Source organism: Crocodylus siamensis, chromosome 2 (assembly GCF_052110815.1).
Source record: "Crocodylus siamensis isolate JL-2025a chromosome 2, ASM5211081v1, whole genome shotgun sequence".
NCBI lineage: Eukaryota > Metazoa > Chordata > Crocodylia > Crocodylidae > Crocodylus > Crocodylus siamensis.
The window spans coordinates 150,931,055-150,956,097 of record NC_143396.1 but is presented as its reverse complement, the minus strand read 5'-3'; the positions used below and the strand labels follow the sequence as shown (position 1 = coordinate 150,956,097).

Here is a 25,043-nt window from a genome sequence, read left to right as displayed (position 1 = left end):
CCCAGGGCGCCGGTAGAGAGGGTGGCGAGAGCGAGCCGGCCCCAGGGCGCCGGTAGAGAGGGTGGCGAGAGCGAGCCGGCCCCAGGGCGCCGGTAGAGAGGGTGGCGAGAGCGAGCCGGCCCCAGGGCGCCGGTAGAGAGGGTGGCGAGAGCGAGCCGGCCCCAGGGCGCCGGTAGAGAGGGTGGCGAGAGCGAGCCGGCCCCAGGGCGCCGGTAGAGAGGGTGGCGAGAGCGAGCCGGCCCCAGGGCGCCGGTAGAGAGGGCGGCAGTAACGCTCTAGGCCCAAGCGGGAGCCGGCGATTAGCTGGACGCCGGCGAGAACCCGGCCCAGGGGGGCGCTGGTATTAGGCGGCGCTAGCAAGCCGGACCCAGGGGGCGCCAGCGATTAGCTGGAGGCCAGTGAGACAAGCCAGGGCGCAGGGAGCGGGCTGGAGATAGGAGCCCGACCCAAGGGGGCGCCAGGTGGGCGAGGGGCCCAGGGGCCCGAGAGAGAGAACGAGGGCACCCGAGGGGCGAGGGACCATACAAATGTCCCCCAGAACAGCTGTGAGGCTTGGGGCGTGCTGAAGGGGAGGTTTGGAGGCACGCATAGCCCTTAAGGCGGGACGCATATAGATACCCCATTCTGGAATAGGGACAGGAACACCAGTACCGTCCACTAGGGAAACAGGCAGCCTCCCATACTATTTATTATTCATCAAAGTCGTGGTGGGCGAGATTCTGAGGGTGCTACGTTCACCCTAACGTGACGGTAGGGGGCGCTAGGGAGTTCACGGCTGCCCCTAGGCCCCGCTCCCTCACACCTGGTCAAGGGAGAAGAGATCAATGGCTACTGGGGATGTTGCTGACTTCAAAAAAGTCTTCGATCTGGTATCCCATGATCACCTCTTGGCAAAACTGGACAATTGTGGCCTTGGGTCCACCATGATCCACTGGCTGGGAAACTGCTTCCATGGTTGGACCCAAAGGGTAGTAATTGATGGCTGTCACTCATCATGGTGTCCTGTGACCAGTGGGGTCCCTCAAGGCTCTGTCCTTGGACCCCTATTGTTCAACATCTTCATTAATGATGTGGACATTGGAGTGAGGAGCAGACTGGCCAAGTTTGCCAATGACACCAAACTTTGGGGCAAAGCATCCACGCCAGAAGACAGGCGGGTGATCCAAGCTGAACTGGACAGGTTCAGCAAATGGGCAGATGAGAACCTGATGGTGTTTAACACCAAAAAATGCAAGGTTCTCCACCTTGGGAGGAAAAACCTGCAGCATCCTTATAGGCTTGGCAGTGCTACACTGGCTAGCACTACGGAAGAAAGAGACTTGGGGGTTATCATTGACCACAAGTTGAACATGAGCCCACAATGCAATGCTGTGGCTAGTAAAGCAACTTAAACACTGGCTTGCATCCATAGATGCTTCTCAAGCAAATCCTGGGACATCATTGTCCCCTTGTACTCGGCCTTGGTGAGGCCGCAGCAGGAGTACTGCATCCAGTTTTGGGCTCCACAATTCAAAAAGGATGTGGAGAAGCTTGAGACAGTCCAGAGACAAGCTACGCACATGATCAGAGGTCAGGAAAGCAGACTTTATGGTGACAGGCTGAGAGCCATGGTGCTCTTTAGCCTGGAAAAGTGCAGGCTCAGGGGTGATCTGATGGCCACCTATAAGTTTATCAGGGGTGACCACCAGGATCTGGGGGAACGTTTGTTCACCAGAGCGCCCCAAGGGATGATGAGGTCGAACGGTCATAAACTACTACAAGACCGTTTCAGGCTGGAGACAAGGAATAATTTCTTTACTGTCTGAGCCCCCAAGGTCTGGAACAGCCTGCCATTGGAGGTGGTTCAAGCACCTGCATTGAACACCTTCAAGAGCAAATTGGATGCTTATCTTGCTGGGCTCCTATGACCCCAGCTGACTTCCTGCCCTTTGGGCGGGGGCTGGACTCGATGATCTTCTGAGGTCCCTTCCAGCCGTAATGTCTATGAAATCTATGATTCACTCAGGGACCAGCTCAATACACAGTACCTAGCTACTACATAACAAGTTAACGAGCAATGATTAACACCTACAAACTTGCAGACTGAGAGGAAATAATACAGACAATCAACTGTCCCAAGACAGACATAGTTGCACAAACACCCATGTCATCAACTTTGTCTGTCAGCAGCCAGAGGTGCAGGGCCCCCAAACCCAGAACCACTGCACCTATCTCCTTGACAGCTGACACAAGAACAAGAGTTTATACTGAGCAGTCACTTAAAAAGAGAACTCAAAATTATTAGCAATATTTGTAGTGCAATAACATAGAGAAGTCCCCATGGCACGATTCAGGATTCATTGTAGTAGACTCTTCACAACAAAGAATGAGCCCCTGTCCTGAAGAATATACAATCTCTGTAAAGCACACAGGGCAGGAGGAAGACATGTCTCCAACTTCACACCTGGAGACCTGGGGCAAAGATTTAGTGACTTTCCCAGGGACCCACAAAAAAGTCTATGACAGAACCAGGAATGGAACCCAAATGTCCTGAGTGTCAGGACCAGGATCTTTACTACAAAATTACTCTATTGACTTTATAAGTTTTTTTTCAAAACTTAAATTCCTCTCTCATAACCTTTCAAGGACATTTTTATTTAACATGGACCTAGTATCTGACATTAAGTACAATGCATTCCCCACAGTTCAGTTTAAACATTCATATCAATGAGAAGAAGTAGAGTTGTTTTATTTCAAGGGAGTTATTTCAAGACAGAGATAGAAGAGAAAACAAATACTGGATGTAATAATTTTTCCATCTCTGGACAATCTCACTGCAGATACAAATTAGGTCAGGGTGTCAAATTTGCTTTGTGCCCTGGACTGGATCTGAACTGTGGGGCTCCTCACAGGCTGGATCTGACTCAGGCCACAGGCTGGCAGCTATGAGTAGGGCAAGCAGTGGCTGGGCAAGCAGCTGCAGGATTAACGAGGGACTCAGCTTTAACTCACTTCCCTGCCACCAAGTGTCATGTCCAGGATTGTCAACATAAGTTTAGGGACTGACCATAAAAAATAAGCATAAGAATGCCTGTCCATGAAGTCTGTAAAAATACAAAAGTAATCCTTAAAAACAGTAAGCAATAACAGCTTTATTGAACCTTTACCTCTAACAAAACTGGAAGTTGAAGTACAGCCAGAGCACAGCAGCACCACCTGAAGTCCTAGCAGGAGCACAGCACCCTGCAGGAAGCTTTCTCTCAGGGCTTTGTAGCCCATAGACCCCTACTCTATGAGCCATGTGCTGCTGCTGCTTTCTGTCACTGCCTGTAACACTGCTTGCCATTTAAGTAGGCAGAAAGTAGTCATTGTTTGGGGATTCATGCTGGGGCAGCAGGGGTTGTGGCTAGGGAGGACAGTATGATGCAGTATGAGGTCAGGGGCATCAGGATGTGGGGGGAGTAGAGAAACCCTGGTGTTGAGACAGCATGCTGCAAAACCTTTGCTTCAGTCAAACAGGTTTACCAACCCAAGATTTTTTTTTTTCACTGATAATTTGAAAGCTTTTTACTAAAAACCAAACTTTTTAAATAATGGTTAGTATTAAAACCTGTATTTTAACCAATGGTTACATTTACATTATGTAAAACATATGTTAGTGAAAATATATGTCAGTATATGTTTGACATTCATGAGCTATGCTCCTGGATTGCACCATTGTTGAATGAGGCTTTGCAGAATATGAAGGTACTTAAAACAACCTCATGCTAGCTTAACCTTCAGCAGCACTATGCTTTAATGCACGAATAGGAGGGAATTTGGAGAAGCAGATCATATCACTGTTGGGGTAAACCAAAGAGAATGAATCGGGCCCCAAGGTCATGGTGGGCCGGGGTGGCAATCAGATACGGACAGGTGGGATTATTGGTGTGGAGTTCAGAGGAGGAGACTCACAGCGGGTATAAACAAACGGGGTGGTTTTATTGACCTTACGTTTAGCAGAGCGCAGGTGAGACATTCTTCAGTCACAGTGATGATTACAACAACAAACAACAAAGGGGTCTGTTGGCCCACGAGGTTCAGCGACAAGACAAGCCTGTCGGATAAGTCCCAGGGCTGGTCAACAGCTCATCAAATGGGAAACACAAACGAACAAAACTGTAACGAAACGCCATGACGCCAGTCCAAGGTGATGGACAATTGAGTGGTCAAGGGAGAAAGCCGAGGTCGAAAGCCAGGAGGTGATGCAACGGAGACGTCAGGTCAGTGGATGTGAGCCAAGTCATAATCGATGAAGAAATCCGAGGTCGATGATCCAAAATCGAGTTACAAATAGAGTCCAAAAGGATGATCCAAAATCGTAGCCGAAAATCAGAGCAAAGGTAAGTCGAGAACCGGAATACAAAACCGCAATACGTTGGCAATACGCAACACAGAACGCCGGGCGAGGGAGGATATCAATAGGCCCTTAAGCCTGACTGAGAGACAGTCCCTGCCAGGGCAGCCTCTGTCTCCAGCCAGCACGATCTCTTCCCCCCCCGCGAGGGAGGGGCCCACTGAACTTTATAAAAATTTGGTGGCCAATCAGAACGCTCTCCACAGAGAAATTTCTAGTCCGATTACCTCATGTCAGGTTCTGACTGAGCATGCTCTCAGTCAGAAGCTGACACAGTCTGAGCGTGCGTCTGTGGGGAAAGTAGGTCAGCAATGATTGACAGGTCTGCAGGTCACCCAGGGGGCAAGGGCTGGGTGAGCCCTGGAACTTTCCACTCACAGAGTTAAATGCCCATGTCAGTCCAGCTCTTCTGTGTTGGCAGCATATACTCAAAATTTTGCTCTGACAATCACAAGTGCAAGACATGGAAAAGAAAGAATGTTGAAACCACCATCAGGAGACTTCTGAAATGAAAGCTCAGGATAAAGCTGGAGAAATGAAGATTAGAAGTGAATAATGTGAAGTGATAGATGAGTCTAAGAGAAAGAAAAGGGTCTAAGAATGAAGAAAAAAGAAATGGTGATTGTGAAGATTAACCTCAAGTCCCCTCTTTTGGCCAATGGGGTGAAGGAGATGAAAGGAAGCTGGATCTCTGAGAATCCAGCAGCAACAATCAGTGAGGCAGGAAACCCATCCCAGTACAGCAGGTTGCAGTTGGCAAGCACCACAGAAAGGACTTGACAAGCCTTATGGGGTTGTGCTTATGGCCTGATTGTCATGTACAGGTGAGCCTAATAGGGTGGCTCATAAAAGAATTGCTACGTTGGCCTGGAAACAAAACACATATAGACCTCAATGGGAAACATACTATACAAATGAACTCTGCTCCGTGGAGGTCTGCATTGCCTCTGAGAGAAGTAGCTTAAATATGCATGCACATACACATAAACATCCCCAGGTGGTAGGTCCTGATGAAGGAGTCCTGATTTTGTCGGCCTACCTTTAGAGACCAACTGGGGTGTTATTTTTTTTATCATTTGTTTCAAGTAAGCTATTATACCTTGGAGGTTGAGAGGCCTTCCCTTTCTGTTAGATCTAGCAAACAACCCCTGTTTTGAGCGGTTCTGAATACTTACCAGGAACCTAATTCACCAAGGCCTCCCAGGGGAGGACAAGAAATAATGGGCACAAACTGATTGAAGATTGCTTCAGCCTGGACATTAGGAAAAACTTTACAATTTGAGTGCTGAGGGTTTGGAACAGGTTCCCCCCAGAGATGGTATAGTCATCCACCCTGACAATCTTCAAAAAGCATTTCCATTTCCGTCTTGTTGAGGTCATCTAATCCCAGCAGTCTTTCCTGCCCAAGTGCAGGGGTATGGATCTGGTGACACTCCTAACAACTATGAAACTATCAGGTGACTCCTAATAAGAGAACAAGACAATTGTTCTCTAACACAGTGATTTTCAGCCTGTGTTTTGTGGACCCCTGGGGCCCAGATACCATGTTTGAGGAGTCCACAAAAGAGGGCTATGATCAATCAGAAGTATGTGAATACCTGCACTTACAATTCAAAGGGGTCTGAACCTTCATTCAAAATTTTTTAGGGGTCTCAAATGAAAAAAGGTTGAAAACTACTGCTCTAACTTAACTAAAATGCTCTTTCATTCTGGAGTGCACATGGAACCTTGTGGCCCCACACAGTGCCTTGACTTTTAATAGTGCTTGATGTGTGGATATTTTTATATCAAAAGAAAATCCTACTCTGGAATACTGCAATCCTGTAAAAGAGGCCCTGTCTACAGTGCAGGAGTAACAGCATTTATAAACTGTGATGAAGCACAGTTTAAAGTCAGCCATAGCTGAATTAGGATCTGACACAGTATTAACTGTTTTTTGAAGACTGTCAAAGAATTGCACTGCTGTTGCCTTTGAGGGGACTTCAGCACTACAGCATGCCTTTTTGAGTACAGTTCAAGTCTGATCCAACTACAAACAATTTTGAGTAGTACTTTAAGATGTATTCATTGAGCACATCTACACAAGATGCTTACTGTGCAGTAGACTAATTAGCTGCACAGTAAATGTCTCATCATCTACACATGAGCCCCTATTAGGCTGGAGTAAACTAATTTAATCTGCAACAGGATAGTACTTGTAAATTCAAGTACTACTGCACAATAAATTAGTTTACTGCAGCCTAATAGGGATGCACGTGTAGATGCTGAGATGTTTATTGTGCAGCTAACTAGTAAATACAAGTACTATCCTGCTGTGGAGGAAAAAAAACTCCACAGCAGTGCAAGTGTAGACACTGTCCCAGCTGGCTTGAGGCAAAAGGTTGTTTTGGGAGGGCTGTCTGCCAGTTGGCCCCATGCTGAAGCACCCTCATGCCCCAGTCAACCTCTCTGTAATAACCAGGGGGAGCAACCCCAGGCTGGCAGCCTGACCCGCCCCCCCGCCAGGTGAGGCTGCTCTGATTCAGCTCAGTGTGCTGTGGTCTTGGATGCACATTCAAATGGCAATAAACTCTGCAGTTTATTGCTCTGGAGTTGATTGTTCCCGGGTGCACATTTAAATGGCATGCTCAGAAGCACTAAAATCCAGAGTCTATTGCTTCACATTAATTACACATGTAGACACACCCACAGTGTTGTAAAAGCAGCATGCAACTGTTTACATGTTGTGTTAAGTCCCCCAACCAGGTCTATATTTATAGCAGTAGCCTATGCAGAACAACTTCAAGGAACACTTTAAAATGTGTTAATGTGTTGTATGTGGTTATTTAGAAGCCTGGTATTAAAACATTGCTAAATTTTCACTGCTACTTTAATGGAAGGAACTTGTTATCAGCTTATATGATCCTGGTTAATCATGCAGGTTACACTGAAGTTAATTTCTGCACTGTTACATCAGCAGGAGAGAGAGAGATGGAGTCAGAGCTGGTACCTGGTAGTAGGCTGGCAGGAAAACCTCAGTAGGCTGGAGATGATGTTCAATGCCTCCCACCCCCAGAAATGAGGCAGTGAAAATCCCTTGGGAACACAACTGGCACCTTCCAGGGTATCTTCACTGCCTCAATTTCAAGTAGAAGAAGATAGGTGGGGCTTATTCCCTTGGTGCCAGGACTCAGCACCCCATGGCTGCTATGCAGACAAACTCTATGCCATCCTAAAAAAGGCTTTCTTCAGTCCTTTCTTCATTTAACTATGGGGATCATATTATATGTTTACTTAGGACAATTTGTTACTACGTATCTGAAAAAATTGCTAACCCACAAAAACTTTCCAAACTTCACTGACACTAGTTTGTTTTAAGAAAAGAATCAACTAAATATTTTGTGGTCAACCTAGGCTATCTCTGTACTATCTTCTGTGATAAGTCTAGGTCGGCTAAGCCTTTCCTGTTCACTCCTAACTTTACCTGTGCTAAAGCTCAGCCACTAGGCACCAGTATAAAGCCTAGAGTAGTCCTGAGCACAAGTACAACAGAAATGATGCATTTCTGTGTAATTCCCAGCTTCTTCATTTCTATTCTAACGTACAGACCACATGTCCATAGATAAATTGTGGTCATTTTGGTTGATTTACTACCTTAGAATAAGGGCTATATAATTAAAAAGGGAGCAGGGTTTTAAAACAAGCAAACACTGACAATCCAGATTATTTTCTTAAATCTTGATCATGTTTAACTGAGGCTTTCAGGAGCTGCTTTGCACGTTCCTGTTTTTACTCATTTCGTGATTACTCATGGTTTTTTGGCACTTTTTACTGGCCTGAATTCTGCACTGACAACCACCTTCCTCCCAGGGAATTTATCTCAATGTCAGTGAGGTGGTAGGAGTATAAGTCAGTGTAGATAAGAATAATGCTCTCTCTATCCCTCATTTTAAGGAGGGCTTATTGATGCATTTATGCCAAGAAACTGGGGACTCTGTTTCAAGGATTAGCCTTAGTTTCCTTATTTAAAAAAATCATAGCTGTTTGTTTAAAGGCCTTACAGTATAGTCAGACTCTCTTGTAAACTTTTACATCATAAGATGCCAAGAAGAGAGGGCTAGGGCTAGTTAATAAAGGAGTAATTTACAAAAAAGGTGAAGCAGCATAGCAGTCTCCACACATTGGGTCACTGAGTACTGCAGTAACCAGCCACCGCTAAATATGCTGCAACTCAAAGGCAAACTGGGACAGCATAGATTCATAGATAGATTCATAGATGTTAGGGTTGGAAGGGACCTCAATAGATCATCGAATCCGACCCCCTGCATAGGCAGGAAAGAGTGCTGGGTTCAGATGACTCCAGCCAAAGGCCCATCCAACCTCCTCTTGAAGACCCCCACGGTAGAGGAGAGCACCACCTCCCTTGGGAGCCCATTCCAGATTTTGGCCACTCTAACTGTGAAGAAGTTTCTCCTAATGCCCAGTCTAAATCTGCTTTCTGCTAGCTTATGGCCATTATTTCTTGTGACCCCCAGGGGCGCCTTGGTGAGCAGAGCCTCACCAATTCCCTTCTGCACCCCCAGGATGAATTTATAGGCAGCCACAAGGTCGCCTCTCAACCTTCTCTTGCGGAGGCTGAAGAGGTCCAGGTGCCCCAGTCTCTCCTCGTAGGGCTTGGCCTGCAAGCCTTTAACCATACGAGTGGCCCTTCTCTGGACCCTCACGGGGTTATCCACATCCCTCTTGAAGTGTGGCGCCCAAAAATGCACACAGTACTCCAACTGCAGTCTGACCAGTGCCCGATAGAGGGGAAGTATCACCTCCTTGGTTCTGTTTGTCATGCATCTGCTGATGCAGGATAAAGTGCGGTTAGCTTTTCTGATGACTTCGTCACACTGACAACTCGTGTTCACCTTGGAGTCCACTAGGACACCAAGATCCCTTTCCGCTTCCATGCTACCGAGCAGGTCATTTCATACTCAGTAGGTATACTGGATACTTTTCCTCTCTAGGCGCAGCACTTTGCTATTCCTCCTCATTAAATTGCCTTCTATAGTTTTCTGCCCATTTGTTCAACCTGTCCAGGTCTGCCTGTAGTTGTTCCCTGCCCTCTGGTGTGTCCACTTCTCCTTGCAGTTTTGTATCATCTGCGAACTTGGACAGAGTACACTTCACTCCCTTGTCCAGGTCAATGATGAAGACACTGAAGAGTATTGGTCCAAGGACCGAGCCCTGTGGGACCCCACTGTCCATGTCCTTCCAGATCGATACCGACCCATCCACTACCACTCTCTGGGTACAACCCTCTAGCCAATTTGCCACCCACTGGACTGTGTAATCATCCAAGTCACAGCCTTTTAATTTGTTCACCAGTATGGGGTGGTATTCTGTATCGAAGGCGTTCCTGAAGTCTAAGTAAACGATATCTACCCCTAGTCCTCTATACAGGTGTTTTGTAACCTGGTCATAAAAAGAGACTAGATTAGTCAGGCATGATCTACCTGCTATGAACCTGTGCTGGTTTCCCCTCAGCATTTTTCATGCTGGGCTCTCACATGCCCATCAGGAAAGACTTTGCCAAAGACGGAGGTAAGCCTGACTGGCCTATAGTTGCCTGGATCCTCCTTCCTTCCCTTCTTGAAAATAGGGACGACATTGGCCCTTTTCCAGTCCTCCAGGGCCTGTCCCATGTGCCACGAGTGCTCAATTATTCTTGCCAGTGGCTGTGCAATGATATCAGCCAGTGCCTTCAGTACCCTTGGATGGATCTCATCTGGGCCTGCCGACTTAAATGCATCCAGTCCTTCCAAGTGACTCTGCAACATCTCAGGGTCAACACTTGATAGTCTGGCGCCCAGCTGTTGTCACTCTACAATCCCATTATGAGACTTGTCTTGCCTCTCGTTTAGGAACACTCAGGCAAAGAACTCATTGAGGAGTTCAGCCTTGTCCCCCCTGTCTGTCACCAATTGCTTTTGCCCATTCAGTAGTGGTCCTATTCCACCCTGGGCCTTCCTTTTACTCCCTATATATCTGAAAAACAATTTTTTGTTATCCTTAACTTGGGATGCCATCCTCAGCTCCATGGTAGCTTTGGCCTTTTTAATTGCCTCCCTACAACTTTGAGCTGAGAAGATATACTCCTCTTTAGTAATCTTTCCCTGTTTCCACTGCTTATATGCCCCCCTTTTTGCCCTTAGGCTGCTCTGGGTTTCTCTGGTCAGCCAAGGAAGCCTCTTGGCCCCTTTCTCCCTTTCCCCCCGCATCGGGATCATCTCTCGTCTGGCCCTCTGTACCCGAAGGATAGCTTCCTTGAGGCACAGCCACCCTTCCTGGGCTCCCATCTCACCAAATCTCTTACTCTGCAGTGCGTCATTGACTAAATGCCTGAGCTTGCTGAAGTCAGCCTTCCTAAAATCTAGCACTTCCATCCTACGAGTTACCTTACCCACTCTGCGCCTTATGGTGAATTCTATTATTTGGTGGTCACTATCCCCCCACCACAGCTGTCATGTTAACTTCCTGTCCCTTGATGGTCAAACTCAGCTGTGTTATGGGGTACGGTTGGATATCTCCATGAATACGTGTTACAAACTCATTCAATTACCAGGAAGTCTGCCAGATTCACAAATTATTCATGGACAAAGGTCTGGTTAGAGCCTGAGTCTATGAGTCCCACAACATAGACACACCCTGTCTTAACTGGGACTACATATCCCTTCTGGTCTGGGCTCTCCTACCATGCCTCTGAGGCATAGGCATGGGCATACCTACAGTCCATTTGAGGACAGTTTCAATATAGATGGCTCTTCTCTCTGCATTAAAAACAAGTCATCAGAGCATCCCTTCCTCCTCCTGGGCTGCAGAGATGCTGCAGTTGGCTATCTTCTTTGGAGGGGCCACTCAAGATCCCTCCCCTTGACTGGGGTCTTGGAAGAGAAAGAGATAGTGCCCCTACAAAATGCCTCTCTAGAGACCCTGCCTGTTTCTTCCACAGTCCAGTCTTCCAGGGACCTGCTGGACACTCTAACACTGCTCCCATGATGTCCTCTAATTTCCAGGTGGCTTCCTCCAAGCTGGTCACCAGATGGCAATACATCCACCTCTAGGTTTCTACTGGGTAGGATGATACAGAACTGCTCAAGGGTCACCAGTTCTGTTATTTCTTCATCTCGCCATAAATCAGAGTTTAGCTAGTGGGTGCACAAGCCTTTTAATTTCTAAGCCATGGCTCAGGGCTATGCATTTGGGTCCAAAGTCTCCTGGTAAAACTTGCAGTGACAGGCCTCCTCTGAGAGACCTAGCTGGTCTAGAATGGCAGCTTTAAGGGTCTTAAAAGTCCAGGACAAATCTGCTCCCAGGGCCCAGTAAGTGCCCTGCACTTCCCCCAGTTAGAGGGGCCAGCCCTCACAGCCCACGCATTCTGTGACCACTGATAGGTCTCTGCCACCTGCTCAAAAGTCAGAAGGAAAGCCTCTGGGTTATCTGCAGGTCCCATCTTGGTGAGTACTCCACCCCTATCCTTTGGGAACCAGGTGACTCACCAACTTGGGTGGGAGTTCATCTTAACTCCAAATGTTGCTTCAGGAACTCCAGCTGGTGCTGGTGCTGCTCCCTCTGGAACTGATACATTTAATGCTGCTGATTCCTCTGAAACTGTTGCACTGGAGGTGGAGCTGCTGAAATGGATGCTGCTGCTGCAGCCCCTCTAGCAGGGCTCCTGTCTTCATTCCTGGAGTTTACCTTAGAATGCCTGCATTCTTCACCAAGTATAACAGTTTTTACCCCTTTAGCCATGTGCAGGAGCCAGCCTACCCCCGCCCCCCCCCCCCATCTCAAACTAAACAAAATAACAAAAACATCAACAGCTCTGCTCTGCCCCCACTTCACCTATCCAGGGCATGGGCTTCACCACTGCACTCTAGTGTTGTCTTTCTTCTCAGCTTCCTTCTCCCCAAGTGTCTTCTCTCTGGGAGCTTTTAGCTTCTGTCCAGCCCTGCCAATCATCCCTGTCAGCTAGCCCAGAGCTCCTAGGGATGCAGGCTGCTACCCTTACAGTTGGGCTCTGGTCCCTGAGCCATGCGCCTTGTTATGTGAGATTAAAATAACATGGCTTTCTTATAGAAGCATGCAAACATAATAGTTGCATTGTAGTAATTATATCTCAATCATTTGATACCAAAAACATCCCTGCCCTAAGGGGGGAAACATATGAAAACCTGTGTTTTGATGGCATGCTAACAGTATAGCAGTGGGGGTATGCATGGGTGAATTACTAGCAAACAAGTTAACAAAATGGGCAGGGGCACCACCAGATTTCAATTGACTTGTCGGAAGTCAGGCTGTTAGTGACTAGTTAAATGCAGCTAAGTCCCTTGTAGAATAACCTTTTGCACACAACCATCAAAACCAGGTTGAGAAACAAGAGTTGCTTAATTTAGAAGCAGAACTGAAGAAAAGGCGCTTTCCCCTCCTCTACACAAAAATTTGTAAATGGAAAGACCACAATTCAGTTTCAGAATTGGCACCTTAGTCCCCACTTTAAGAAAAACTGCACCACCACATCACAGTCATTGCTGTTATTTATATCTCAGTGTTAAAAGCTACTTGCTCTTACCAGGATGTACCATACTCCACTTCCGTTCTTCTCCTTCTGGTGGGCTATCAGTTGATATTCCTAACACAATTCCTTCTGCAACAGAAACCGTGGAAGAAAAATGTTCTAAGGTATTGTCTTTGAATGTGTGTGCATATGTGCATGCCTGAATTTTAAAATAATCATATAATAACAGCTTTGCTCTTGGCATTCCAGGCCATTTCCTCACTGGGTCACAAACATACCCAGAGTTATAAAGTCCACAATGACACTTTGCCTAATCTCCAGGTTCCATTTAATTAGCAGAGTAAATTATTGGCAAATTTAACTCCACCAGAAATTCTTCTTGCATATCAGTTGGCTGTAGAATTGCACATTGGACTAGAGCAGGTTTAGTCAGAGCACAGCATTAGGACTTCTGGGTTCCATTCTCAGTTTTACCATTACCCCACAGAATGATCTTGGGCATTTCATTTCACCCTGTTTCTTCATCCATTTGTGACACAGTTCCTCACCGAGGTACTGAAACTACTAAGTGCTCTAAGATTTTTCTGAGGGAAAGCACTATTATAAGTGCAAATTAAGACAATAGCTTTGTTATTAAGTTATTTCAGTTGCTCTAATATGTTTCATTTTTCATTTTTTTAAAGCTATCCCATTTGGCAAAGTCCCAATTTTGGAAATAGATGGAGTTATCATTCACCAGAGTCTTGCTATAGCAAGATACCTGGCCAAAGAAAATGGTAATGTTGAACTGCTATTTTTCTTGTTATTTGTGCTTGAACGTATATTCAGTGCTGCTAAAATACACTGAGCTTTGAATAGGACAATACAGGTTCATGTTAGTTGAAGTCAGGTAGAAGGCAGGGTAGAGGTGCATCTGAGTAACTGAGTTAGAAATATGTAAGCTTTTGTGAGCCACAGGTCAATTCAAGAAATGCTATTATCAATATAGTTAATCTAAAACATGCATCTTTACATTGCTTTTTATATGATAATGAACCTATACCAGGTAAGCACAAAAGAAGGCATGAAGAGGATAGTGGGGAAAGGAATCAAGATAAAGTAAAAAGACAGGCTAAATTGTAGGCAACAGGAAGAGAAATGGGAGTAAATGAAGTTAGGCAAAGGAGTGTGGTACACTCAGAAGCAGCCAGCTTTTCAAGGGTTCAGAGTTGGGGTGACTTAATCCAATGGAAGGAGGTACGTTGGGAGAAGGCAAGAGAAGATTATAATGACTAAAGTAAAAGGTAACCAAAGTAGGAAGAAGGGTATTGGCAAGATAAGACAGGAAAGTGATGGACTCTAGAAATACTAAAGAAAGACTTAGGAGAAAGAAGATTCAAAGGTGAGTTTGGGGATGCAGAAGTGGTATTGGGATTGTCAGTGAAAATAGGTAGGGCAGACGGGCAGGAAAAGGAAAGGAAGGAGCTTGGTTTACGGAGGACTGAACTGAAATAGCAACAGAATGTGAGGTATTAGCAGCAGAGAGAGGGATCCCCAGATAGTCTGAGTTTGTACAAATCACCTAGCAAATATTTGCATTGATGCTCTCTCTCTGTTTTCTCTGTCTGCATTTGAACTCCATAGGTGTGGCTGGTAAAACCCCTTTGGAACAAGCACTAGTGGATGCCATTGTGGACACCATTGATGACTTCATGTCAATGTTTCCCTGGGCAGAGAAGGATCACGATGTGAAAGTAATGTGCTTACTGAATTAAAACAGACTAATGTAAATGATGGATGTATACTTGCCGAGTATATTTGCTGTGACAGCTACACAGTGGTCCCTGCTGTCTCGGATTTAACCCATGTCAAATGTCACACCACAAACTGGTCACTAGGTAGTGAGGTTTCCTTAGAAATTCTTCCCCCATGTTAATGAGCTTGTTGCTAATGAGCAATCAGACAAATCTTTCTTATACCCTTGCCTTCCCCCATGGTCCCGCTTCTACACATGCATATCAATACACTGCAATACACTCGGGTGTTTGTCTCACCAGAGTTTACTGTTCCCGGGTGTGCATTTACACATACACCTGGGATTGCAGCATGTTGAGCCAGTTTGAAGCAGCCCTGGCAGGCAGGGAGCCCGAGAGGTCAGCCTGTCAACCCAGGGCTGCTCCCCCTGGCTCAGTGTGCTGCAGGAGGGTTGACTGGGGCATGAGGGTGTTTTTAGTGCAGGGCTAGCCAGCAGGCAGCCTCTGCACTGAATCACCATCATGCACCAGCCAGCTGGACAGCATCTACATGTGCGCTGCTGCAGAGATTTTTACTTTGCTGCAGGACAGTACTTGCATTTACAAGTACTACCGTATGGCAGAGTCAATTAGTTTACTCCAGCCTAATAAAGGTGCATGGGCAGATACATGAAGTTTACTGTGAAGCTAATTAGTCAATAAACATCTCACTGTGTAGCAGAATTCAGAGGATGAAGTGAACAGTATCATCTACTTTGCCCTGACTCACCTTTCACGGTAGGCGTTATGTATGCGCATATTAATATCAATGTATTTACTAAATGGGGGAAGATAGGTCAGCTCCACTACCACACTCACAGCTCTGTAGTTGTATTTCATCACAAACAATGAATTAGCAAGACTGCACTAGATTTTTTATTTAAACTAACTAAAAAATGTAACAGCTGTCAGCCACCTTATTTTTTCTATACTTCTTCCTGTTCTGTTCAGCTAATTTTATATACAGCTTCAGTTTTGAATTACAAACACATATTGAAAAAGACAATTGGAAATGGCCAATTACTTCTCTGCCACTGCAATGGCAGGGCATTGACAATTTCCAATGCAACCAAAGCACGCTTTTTATACAGCCTGTACCTATTAAGGGCTGGATACTGAAGTAAACAGACACATTTGGGAGAAGGGAAACTGACTCCCACTTTTGGGAAGTAGAAAGGAAGTTCCAAATTATTCCAGAGATGTAGCATGATAGCAGAACTGATGTAGCAAATAGTAAAGCAATGCTTTCTTTGTAGCAGTTCTCTTGCACCTCCACCTCTGCAATATCAAATCAGTTTGGGAACCACCAGTCAGACAGGATATGAAAAGAGAAGGAAGATTACATGCAATTACCATAAGTTTAACCTTAACTTTTACTTCCCGTGAAGCTTGTTTTGGAAGTAGTTGCGACATCCCTACAATACTTACTCTCTTTAAATACCAACATGTTTACGAAGAAATCCTAATGGAAAGATGCCACATAGGATTTCTCATCATTTGACAATAGTATCAATTGCTTTTAGATCCAGATTCACCAACATGCTCTAGTTGCTGGAACAGCACAAAGCGCTTTGTGCACATTGTCTGGTTAACCAGAGTTATAGCTGCTTTTCAGTTGCCACAGCAGTACAAAATAAGCAGTGAACCAGTGAAGAGTAGGTGACATGGCCCCAAGTCTCAATTAGTTTGTGCCTGACAGGCTCCCCCCTGTACTTCTGACTTCGCTTCCCTGATAATGTTTCTGTGAGCACCGATGCCCAATACAACATGCCACCATGGCAATAATAAAGAGTTGTGTCAGGTCTTCTACCAATGGGAATTCTTGACTGAAGTTCAGTCTCTCTCATTCTTTGGACTCACTGCAGCCAAAGCTGTAAGCATGCAAGTTAGTAGTCCAAACTTGTTGGGTTTCTAAATGGAACATCTGCACTAGATTTTCTTTCAAACTGCAAAATTTAAAGAATCTACATTATTTTCTTACTGGAGCCATTCAGAAGAGTTAATAGAATTAAACTAGTCAACAGATTTATGTTTAAATTATCAAAACTTTTGGTGAAATATGTAGTGCATGTGGCATAATTTTACAGTGGCCTGAAGCTACTAGTTTCATAGATGCTAGGGTTGGAAGGGACCTCAACAGAAGGGATCATTGAGTCTGACCCCCTGCCTAGGCGGGAAAGAGTGCTGGGGTCAGATGACCCCAGCCAGATGCCTATCCAGCCTTCTCTTAAAGACCCCCAAGGTAGGGAAGAGCACCACCTCCCTTGGAAGCCCATTCCAAATTGAGGCCACCCTTACTGTGAAGAAGCTTTTCCTGATATCTAGCCTAAATCTGCTGTCAGTTTATGACCACTGTTCCTTGTTACCCCAAGAGGTGCCCTGGTGACCAGAGCATCTCCGATCCCTTGCTGCATTAATGAATTTGTAGGCAGCCACAAGATCACCTCTCATCCATCTCTTGCGGAGGCTGAAGAGGTCCAGGTCCCTCAGTCTCTCCTCATACGGCTTGTCCTGTAAGCCCTTGGCCATACAAGTGGCCCTCCTCTGGACCCTCCCGAGTCTATAAACATCCTTCTTGAAGTGTGGCACCCAAAACTGGACGCAGTACTCCACCTGTGGTCTGACCAGTGCCCGATAGAGGGGAAGTATCACCTTCTTGGATCTATTTGTCATGCATCTGCTATGCATGATAAAGTGTGGTTAGCTTTGCTGATGATTTCGTCACACTGACAGCTCACGTTCATCTTGGAGTCCACTATGACTTCGAGATCCCTTTCTGCTTCTGTGCTGCTGAGAAGGTCACTTCCCAGGTAGTAGATGTGCTGGATATTTTTGTGCCCTAGGTGCAGCACTCCATACTTGTGTTAATATATTAAAATGCTGTATCCCTCCTTAAGGTGTTCACAGTTCTACAGAAACCTTGTTAGCTTGTGATTTTTACAGAGCTGCAGAGAAAAAAATTGAAAGCATGAACTCTAAAGGGTCAAAACATGAAAGGTAAAACAAAGCAACCCACCCAAAATCTTTTTTTTTTTATTTTAAATCTCAGTTTTGGCAGACTTGACTTTGGACATTTAAACATTTGGGCTTGGTGACACTGCTGCCCTAGGGACACTTGCATGATGCTGGCCCAGGCTGCCCTGGTTTGTGGTTGGTGTCACCATACATACTTCTAAAATTATCTCTTTTTTGGAGGATGAGGGTGCAAGGATGACAGGGAAGTAAGAGCTTCCTGGGGAGGAAGCTACCACCGTTCTTGGGAATTTGTCTACTCTGAATTCTACTGCTGCCACCTTGTGGTACAAATGGAAGCTGGCATTTGCTATAAACCATTTAGGACTGAGTGTTCTGGAGTAGAGCTGCCCAAGAATTAAATCACTTACATGGCAATGAATTTATTTTATTTTGTGAAGCATGAAACCAAAAAACTGACATCTATGAAATGATATAGAACAATGTGCCTCCCGGAGAGCACAGAGTTAATATTATGCATATGAGAAAAATGATGCAATGGGCCTTACTTATGGAATCCTGCTGAGGGTACCTAGTTAAAAGGTAGAAGGAGTATGCAGAGATGAGTATACAGGATATGATTTTGTCTCCACCTGTTAAGGAAGTAAAGACATCAATTACAAGGATCTGGAATGATCTCAAGTCACTGATTATGGATTCAAAGGCAACCCAGCAAAGTTTGTTTCTAATATTGCAGCACATGGATGCTACATGGCACTGTTGGACCAAGGCAGCCTAGACTTGCCATTCACCCCTAAGAACTCTTAATTGCCAAATGCAATGTTATTGTCTGTGTATTTAAAGGCAAGAGATGCCATTTCTGGAATGAAAAAATATGAATGCCGGGGTTTTTCAGACAAACAACCAAGAGCTATAAGATGTTTTATTCTAGCCTGTTTATGGGAGTGTAAACTTCAGGGGCGCTTTTTTAAAACAAAACTAAGTTTTATTGCTTCTCATTAAATTACATTTTAAAGTTTTCCAAGGCAGGTCCAGGCAATGCAATGTAATAGTGATTTATCAGAGGTACATAAATTTGAATGGAGAGGGTAATTAACAACTGGAGCAACTTACATTGCCAGATGGCAGTCTGCATCTTCTTGCATGTAGACTGGATGGGTTTTTTTTCCCTAAAAGCCAGGTTCTGTCCAGTTTAAACAGGAACTGTGGGAAGTCCTATGACCTGTGTAAAGGGTCAAGACAGATTATAAAAACGGTCCCTTCTGGTTTTATAATCTACGATTTCCTGGTTGTTACTTAGAAATAAATACAGATAAATTGCTAATAAATAATTGTAACAATGGCTGCCTCTTCTACCTATGAAATAAAATGGGCATCTCTTTACAACTGATGTTTGAACTTCACTTAAAAAGCCAATATGCAAAACTGACCTTTATTAAAGTAGCCCCAACCACCTCCTTTCCACCTGAAAATAACCTATAAAAAACAAACTCACTCCAAAATTCCTCTGACCCTCCAAATACCTAGACTCAGAGGAAGGGAAAGCCAAAGAACAAATTTGACAAATAATACTACTAGTAAACAATGTCTTCTGGCCTTACATTCCTTATCTTTCCACACTCAAAGGAGAAACAGACTTACAAATGGCAAGCAAGATTACACATAAGCAAGCTCAAGTGACAGCTTATGTATGGCAGGTTTAAAGTCTGCATCAGAGTGAAAGGGTTCTGAGAGTAAAGGGTTCTGAGAGTAAAGTAGGAAAAGTCAAGCAAATTCCTTTGTAAAGCTCTTTGGGTCAGAAATGGTGAAATATCAGGCACATTTGGGATGTAACATAGGAAGAATTAGACAAAAATAGTAAAATAAGGAATAATTTTCTTCAATAACCTTCAGAGTATATATTACGTATAGCTCACTCATTTTCCCTTCTAAGGAAATCCACAAATGCAGAATGGAGTAAACTGCTAACATAAATGATAGAAGGAAAGTCTGGTTCAAGGTGAATGGGTCTGAACATCAAAGTTACCAGCAATTTTTATTTCAGATGTGTAATTAAAGGTTACTTTGTCACTGGTCTTTACTCTAAGATGAATGGTTTTATGTTCCAGGAAAATTCATGTGAAGGACAATTCTAAACTTTTGGGTTGGAGTTATGGACCACTGGGAAAGTCAAGGGGAACCTTCCTCACTCTCTTCTACAATACTGAGCAGCTGAGACAATGAGATTGCAAAGAATTAATCAGACAGACTATGAATAAATTACACAATAATAATCTCTGACGTCAATGCAAGTAGAGACATTCAAAATACTAGAGCACAGCAGAACTAGGGAAGATACATGATGTTGAAGCTTACTAATCCACAGTGTTAATAGCAAATCATCGGTTATTGAGTCAGATCAAACTCATGCAGCATTTTTACGCTGGTACTTGATATCATTTAGTACTATTTGTACACTATTGTACTTTCCTAATATACTAAGTAATTTCCATGTAATTTGTGTTATTTCTGTATTGGAGGGTATTAGCTTGAGAGATGGCAAGAACAGTAGCTAGTAATCAGTGGCTAGTAATAATACCCAATATTTTTTTTCTTATGTAGCTTAGCTGTACACTCAGCCAGGACTTGCCTTTGAGGGTATAGGGCTGTGTGGGGCTGAGCTCGCTAGAGTGAAGGCAAAGGTCCTACCTTGGGGACAAGGGATGGAGTAGGGGAAACAAGCCCAACTAAGAAGGGGCTGGCAGAGTGGGTAGAAAAGCAATTGGCTTCCAACAGCCTGATTCCTACTAAAATCTGACCTACAGAATGCTTATTTGCGGCCAGAAAGAATCCTCCACATTAATCCAAAACATGTTAACCTCTCATTGCCTGAACTCAGGACTCAGAGCAATTCTGCTTGCCTGCTCAAGGCCTCTATGGCATCATTGCCTTCCCTCTTGATCAAGTCTAAGAGAGAAGTCTGAATTGGTGGAAATTAAGTTGTTTTCTGGTTTCTGATTCTCACTAAGCCCAGTTGGCTTTTTCCTATTGAGACTTAGAACATTCTCTGAATTTTTGGAACTGGTCAGAGGCAGTTTTCAAGAACTGGTACATTACAGACAGAAAAATTCCATTGAATGCAATGCCTCAGACAAAACAAAGCAGTTAACATGCCTTTCCTTTTGCAGTAACAACACTTACTTGGTAAACAGTCCTTCAGGAAGAGCTGTAAATATCTTTAATTACCATGCTTTCATGCAAGTCAACTTATGAGACAATCATTGTAAGAAAAATGCAAATAAATTGAAGGAGTGGAAATTATGTGCAAGTACTTTATGCCTGTTATTAGATAGGTCTCAAGGCTGTATGATTTTAAACACTAGCGAGATGAACAATTGAATTAGTTGCAGCAGTGACTCCCAAACTGTAGTCCATGAATGGTGCCTCCTTATCCCTCTACCTCTTCATTTAAAAGATCAATGATAAGGAAGCAGGATGCTGAGATCCCATGAGAAATGTTGAGGTTTGACAGTGGTCCGCTGGTCCAACAAGCCTAGGAACCAATGGAGACTAGAGAGATTAGTTTAGGAAAGGGACAAATAATAGTGGGTATGAGAAAGACTCTTAAAAGACTGAATCTTATGAAGGTCTTGTAAAATCAGATCACCCTTGCGAACCTGGCACTCAATATCCAATTAAAATGAAATCTACTTAGTAACTAATAAAAGGAAATATTTTTACCCAATATAGTATTAACTTATAGGAGACCACACACAAGTTGCTTAGAATGAGAGCTCATTAAGAATGAGAGCTTAGTGTAGTAGACCAATTCTATTGCACATTCGTGTGTCATGGCAAAAGTCATGCTAGTGTGCTAATGCACAGTAGAATTAATCTACTGCACATTAGCATAACTAAGGAGGTGTGTGCTAGTGCCAGTTACTGCACACTGAGTTAGTACCTGTCATTACAAGTACTAAATTTAACATGCAGTAACTATGGCTCATTAATGCACATGTAGATGTGCCCTGTTAGTACATTCTCTGCTCCTCCAAGGACAAAAGACATGAGCAGGAGGGAGAAATGTAAGATGTACCTAAATGAAGCATTCTAATTTATTTTTTTTGCTTGGAAAACAGGAGTGGGTGCCCTTTACAGCTATGCATTAGCTACTCTCAGAAGCAGATGACTGAACTGGACTAGGTGAACCAGGGTGCAGTTACACAAGACGTTTATGTGGCGGAATGCCGGGCTAGCGATTCTGGCACCGCTTGGGGAGCCGCGGGCTTTACGGAGCAGGCGAGAGCGCGGCTTGTGGGGCAGGATTGGAGGTAGCTTTATGACCGCCTTCGAGGTTCGCCGAGTTGGCGCAAGTAGACTACTTAGAGTAAGTTGTTAGTTTTCTATAATAAGTTTGTAGGATGTCTGTTGGCTCATGGGGTTCCGGAGTAAGCCCTTGCGTTCTAACCCAATGGGCTAGGTGCAGCTGCCAACTCCTTAAGTCCCAGAACTGGTCAACAGCTCACTGAGATAGGGTGTTAGTGGTAGAAGTTATTACAGAGTAAATATAAGGTAAAGTAAAAATTTGTTTTATTCACTCACCTGGCCTCACCCTCTTACGAATAAGAGGGGAGACCGGCTGGAACGAAGTTGCAGTAAATATAAGTATAGAAAGCATAGATATGCCGTCTAAGCTATGAAGAGAGGCAGTCAAGAGGTGGAGTCTCCGATGTTTCTTCAGTTACAGTATGCCGGATACAAAGGGGGGTCTGTTGGCCCACAGGGTTCACTAGCGAGCCCTTGCTTTCCACCCCTTGCGGGATAGGTGCGGCTACTCACTAGTTAGTCCTAGGGCTGGTCAACAGCTCATAAACGGGATGGTGGATAACAAAACTGTAACGCAGTGAATCGCTGTCGATTGTCGGATTTTTGAGGCCTTGGTTTTCGCTGGGATACACCCAGGTGGGGAGGCTGAGGACTGGCTACAGGGTGATCAAGCCTGAAGGATCGTCCAGTTGTCGTCTCTGCTACTTCCTGCCTCTATGCCTCTTTTATAGATGTTGGTTGGACTGCCTCTGTGACACTAACTATGATATAAGCCAAGCATACAGGGATAGGATAGTTTCTTTTACATAATAGTTACTAGGTAGATTTTCTACGTAAGTTTCGTTTCTGCAGGAATGACACTTATAGATAAGAAATGAAACTTACAAAATACGCATGTGCAGCTTAATACAAGCGTGGGAAAATATAAAGCTTTCATTTTGATTAAAAGCCAAAACTACAAGGTCACATAAATGTGAGAGTGCCGTACGGCAGTTATACAGAAATAAAATAAGACATTTACAGTTTACTGTGGAGTAGACTAATTAGCTCCACAGTAGATGTCTTGCGACTACATGTGTGGCCCTGTTAGGCCACAGGAAACTAATTAACTGCAGCAGGGTAGTATTTGTAAATACAAGTACTATCCTGCTGTGGAGGTTTTGTTTGTTTGGCTGTTTTGTTTTGTTTTTTTTTAAATCTGCAGCCCTTCGTGTATAGATGATTCCTGCCAGCTGCAACACATTGAGCTGGGTTGGAGCAGCCTGGGCTGGCAGGCTGACCCCCCCAGAGTCCCTGCTAGCAGAGGCTGCTCTGACCTACCTTATTGTGCTGTGGTTCCATGCACATATGTAAATGCAATAAACTCCGGTGCAGTTGGTGCCAGAACTTATTGCTTCAATTTCATAGCACATGTAGATGTGCCCCCACTGGATCAGAACTTGCAGCTTACTAAGTTTGTCATTAGGGGACTGATTGGCATCTGAAACAGCAGCAAGTTGCCATAAGTCTCCCAAAATTGGTGGTGCAAACATCCTTTTGCTGTTTGGGCTGGTTTCAAGTTAGAGGATTCCCTTCGCTTAATTACTTAGGCATGTTGGAAAGGACACTGTACAAACGCTCCTTTGAGAATCTGGTATCAGACAGTTTATCACATCAGCCTTATTGAATATAACAGTACATTATTTTCATGCAACCAGAGGTACAACTGTTCAACTACAGTTACAGTCTGTGAATTGCTAAATTTGTTTTACTAGTCCTTAACTGTATGCTAACCTTTTTTCTATCACAAAGATGTAGACCAACGATGACCTCCAGACTAGGAAACATAGGAACATGCTCAGAAAGTTTATTATCAAAAAACTGTTATGCCTCTATTTTTATTGTGTTTTTGTTTCATAGAACAGTGTGTTCAAAAAGTTTAAGAATGGGATTTAAAACTCGTGCTAATTTCTTTGCTTTTTTTTTGCAGAAAAGAGCATTTAATGATCTCCTCACAAATGTAGCTCCTGGACTACTGCAAGATTTGGAAAATTTCTTAGGAAACAAAAATTGGCTGGTTGGAGAATCTGTGAGTGTGCTTTCCAACCCTCCCCACTTGCTCCCACTTTTTAAAAGAGCTGCCAATTTAGTGAGCAAGGCGGAAAGGAGAGAATATTCATTTTGGTACAGTAGAAGCAGGCAGATTAGGTTTCTTGCTCACCTGCAAGTAAAGGTTTTTTGAGGTAATTGTGGGTATACAGAGCTGCAAAGAGGTGTGTGGTTCTTCTGGAGCATCCCAGCTGTTCGCTGAGGCTTATATTTCAAAAGGATGTTAATTCTCCAATCAACTCTACCTAATTGGAGAAAAAACACCCTTTATCCATCACTTAAAAGCCCCAGGTTTCCAGACTAGAACTCTTTCCAAAGTAGTTGTGAAAAGTATGAAGCTGACCAATAGACTTATTAGAAATTGTTGGTCAAATAAAACCTTTTAAAGAGTTTCAAAACAGTTCAGGTCAGCACCCCCTTCCTACAGGGCATCCCTGTGGGTCACCATCACTCAGTCCAACCCACGAGCCATTCTTTCCCAGCTCTGTCTTACCTCACCTCCCATATGAATACTATCCACCTTGTGTTTCTCAAGATTTGAGTAACTTCCTACTATAAACAGGCTGCAGACTGCTAGCCTCCTCCTGTGATTTGCTTTGATTACAAATAGTAGATAGGAAGTGGGCTGCAGAAGGGCTAGAAATTAGGAACAGGCTGTTATAGGTTGCTTGAAGCCTAGAACACATGGGTGCATTCCAGACACTCAGTGGGTGGGTGTCCACGTACCCCGAAGTTCACCAAAGCTTCCAGAATTGGGTCAGAATTGTTGGCAGGGGTGGAACCGTATAGTTTTCACTATGAGTCATGGGAATGGGATTGACAGGAACTTTACGCTGGCTCCAATACATACAAGCCTACTACTATAGCCGAGTCAGAAGATCAAGCTGTGGACAGATGACCATTTGTAACAAGAGCCTTAGCACTTCATAGCATTACAACAATATAGCACTACAGGGGCACGAAGTCACAGCCCCCCTGGCTGGGGCAA

At 44.4% G+C, this 25,043-nt stretch overlaps 1 protein-coding gene across 2 annotated transcripts in view; it reads left to right on the top strand.

The window, feature by feature from the left end:
- Window positions 1-25,043, top strand: part of HPGDS (hematopoietic prostaglandin D synthase) — a 75,159-nt gene that overhangs the window by 47,807 nt on the left and 2,309 nt on the right. For both annotated transcript variants that reach the window (XM_090034779.1, XM_090034780.1), the window contains exons 3-5: window positions 13,601-13,693; window positions 14,541-14,650; window positions 23,937-24,035. In XM_090034779.1, the coding sequence (XP_089890905.1) occupies window positions 13,601-13,693; window positions 14,541-14,650; window positions 23,937-24,035 (302 nt within the window). The remainder of the gene's footprint in view (window positions 1-13,600; window positions 13,694-14,540; window positions 14,651-23,936; window positions 24,036-25,043) is intronic.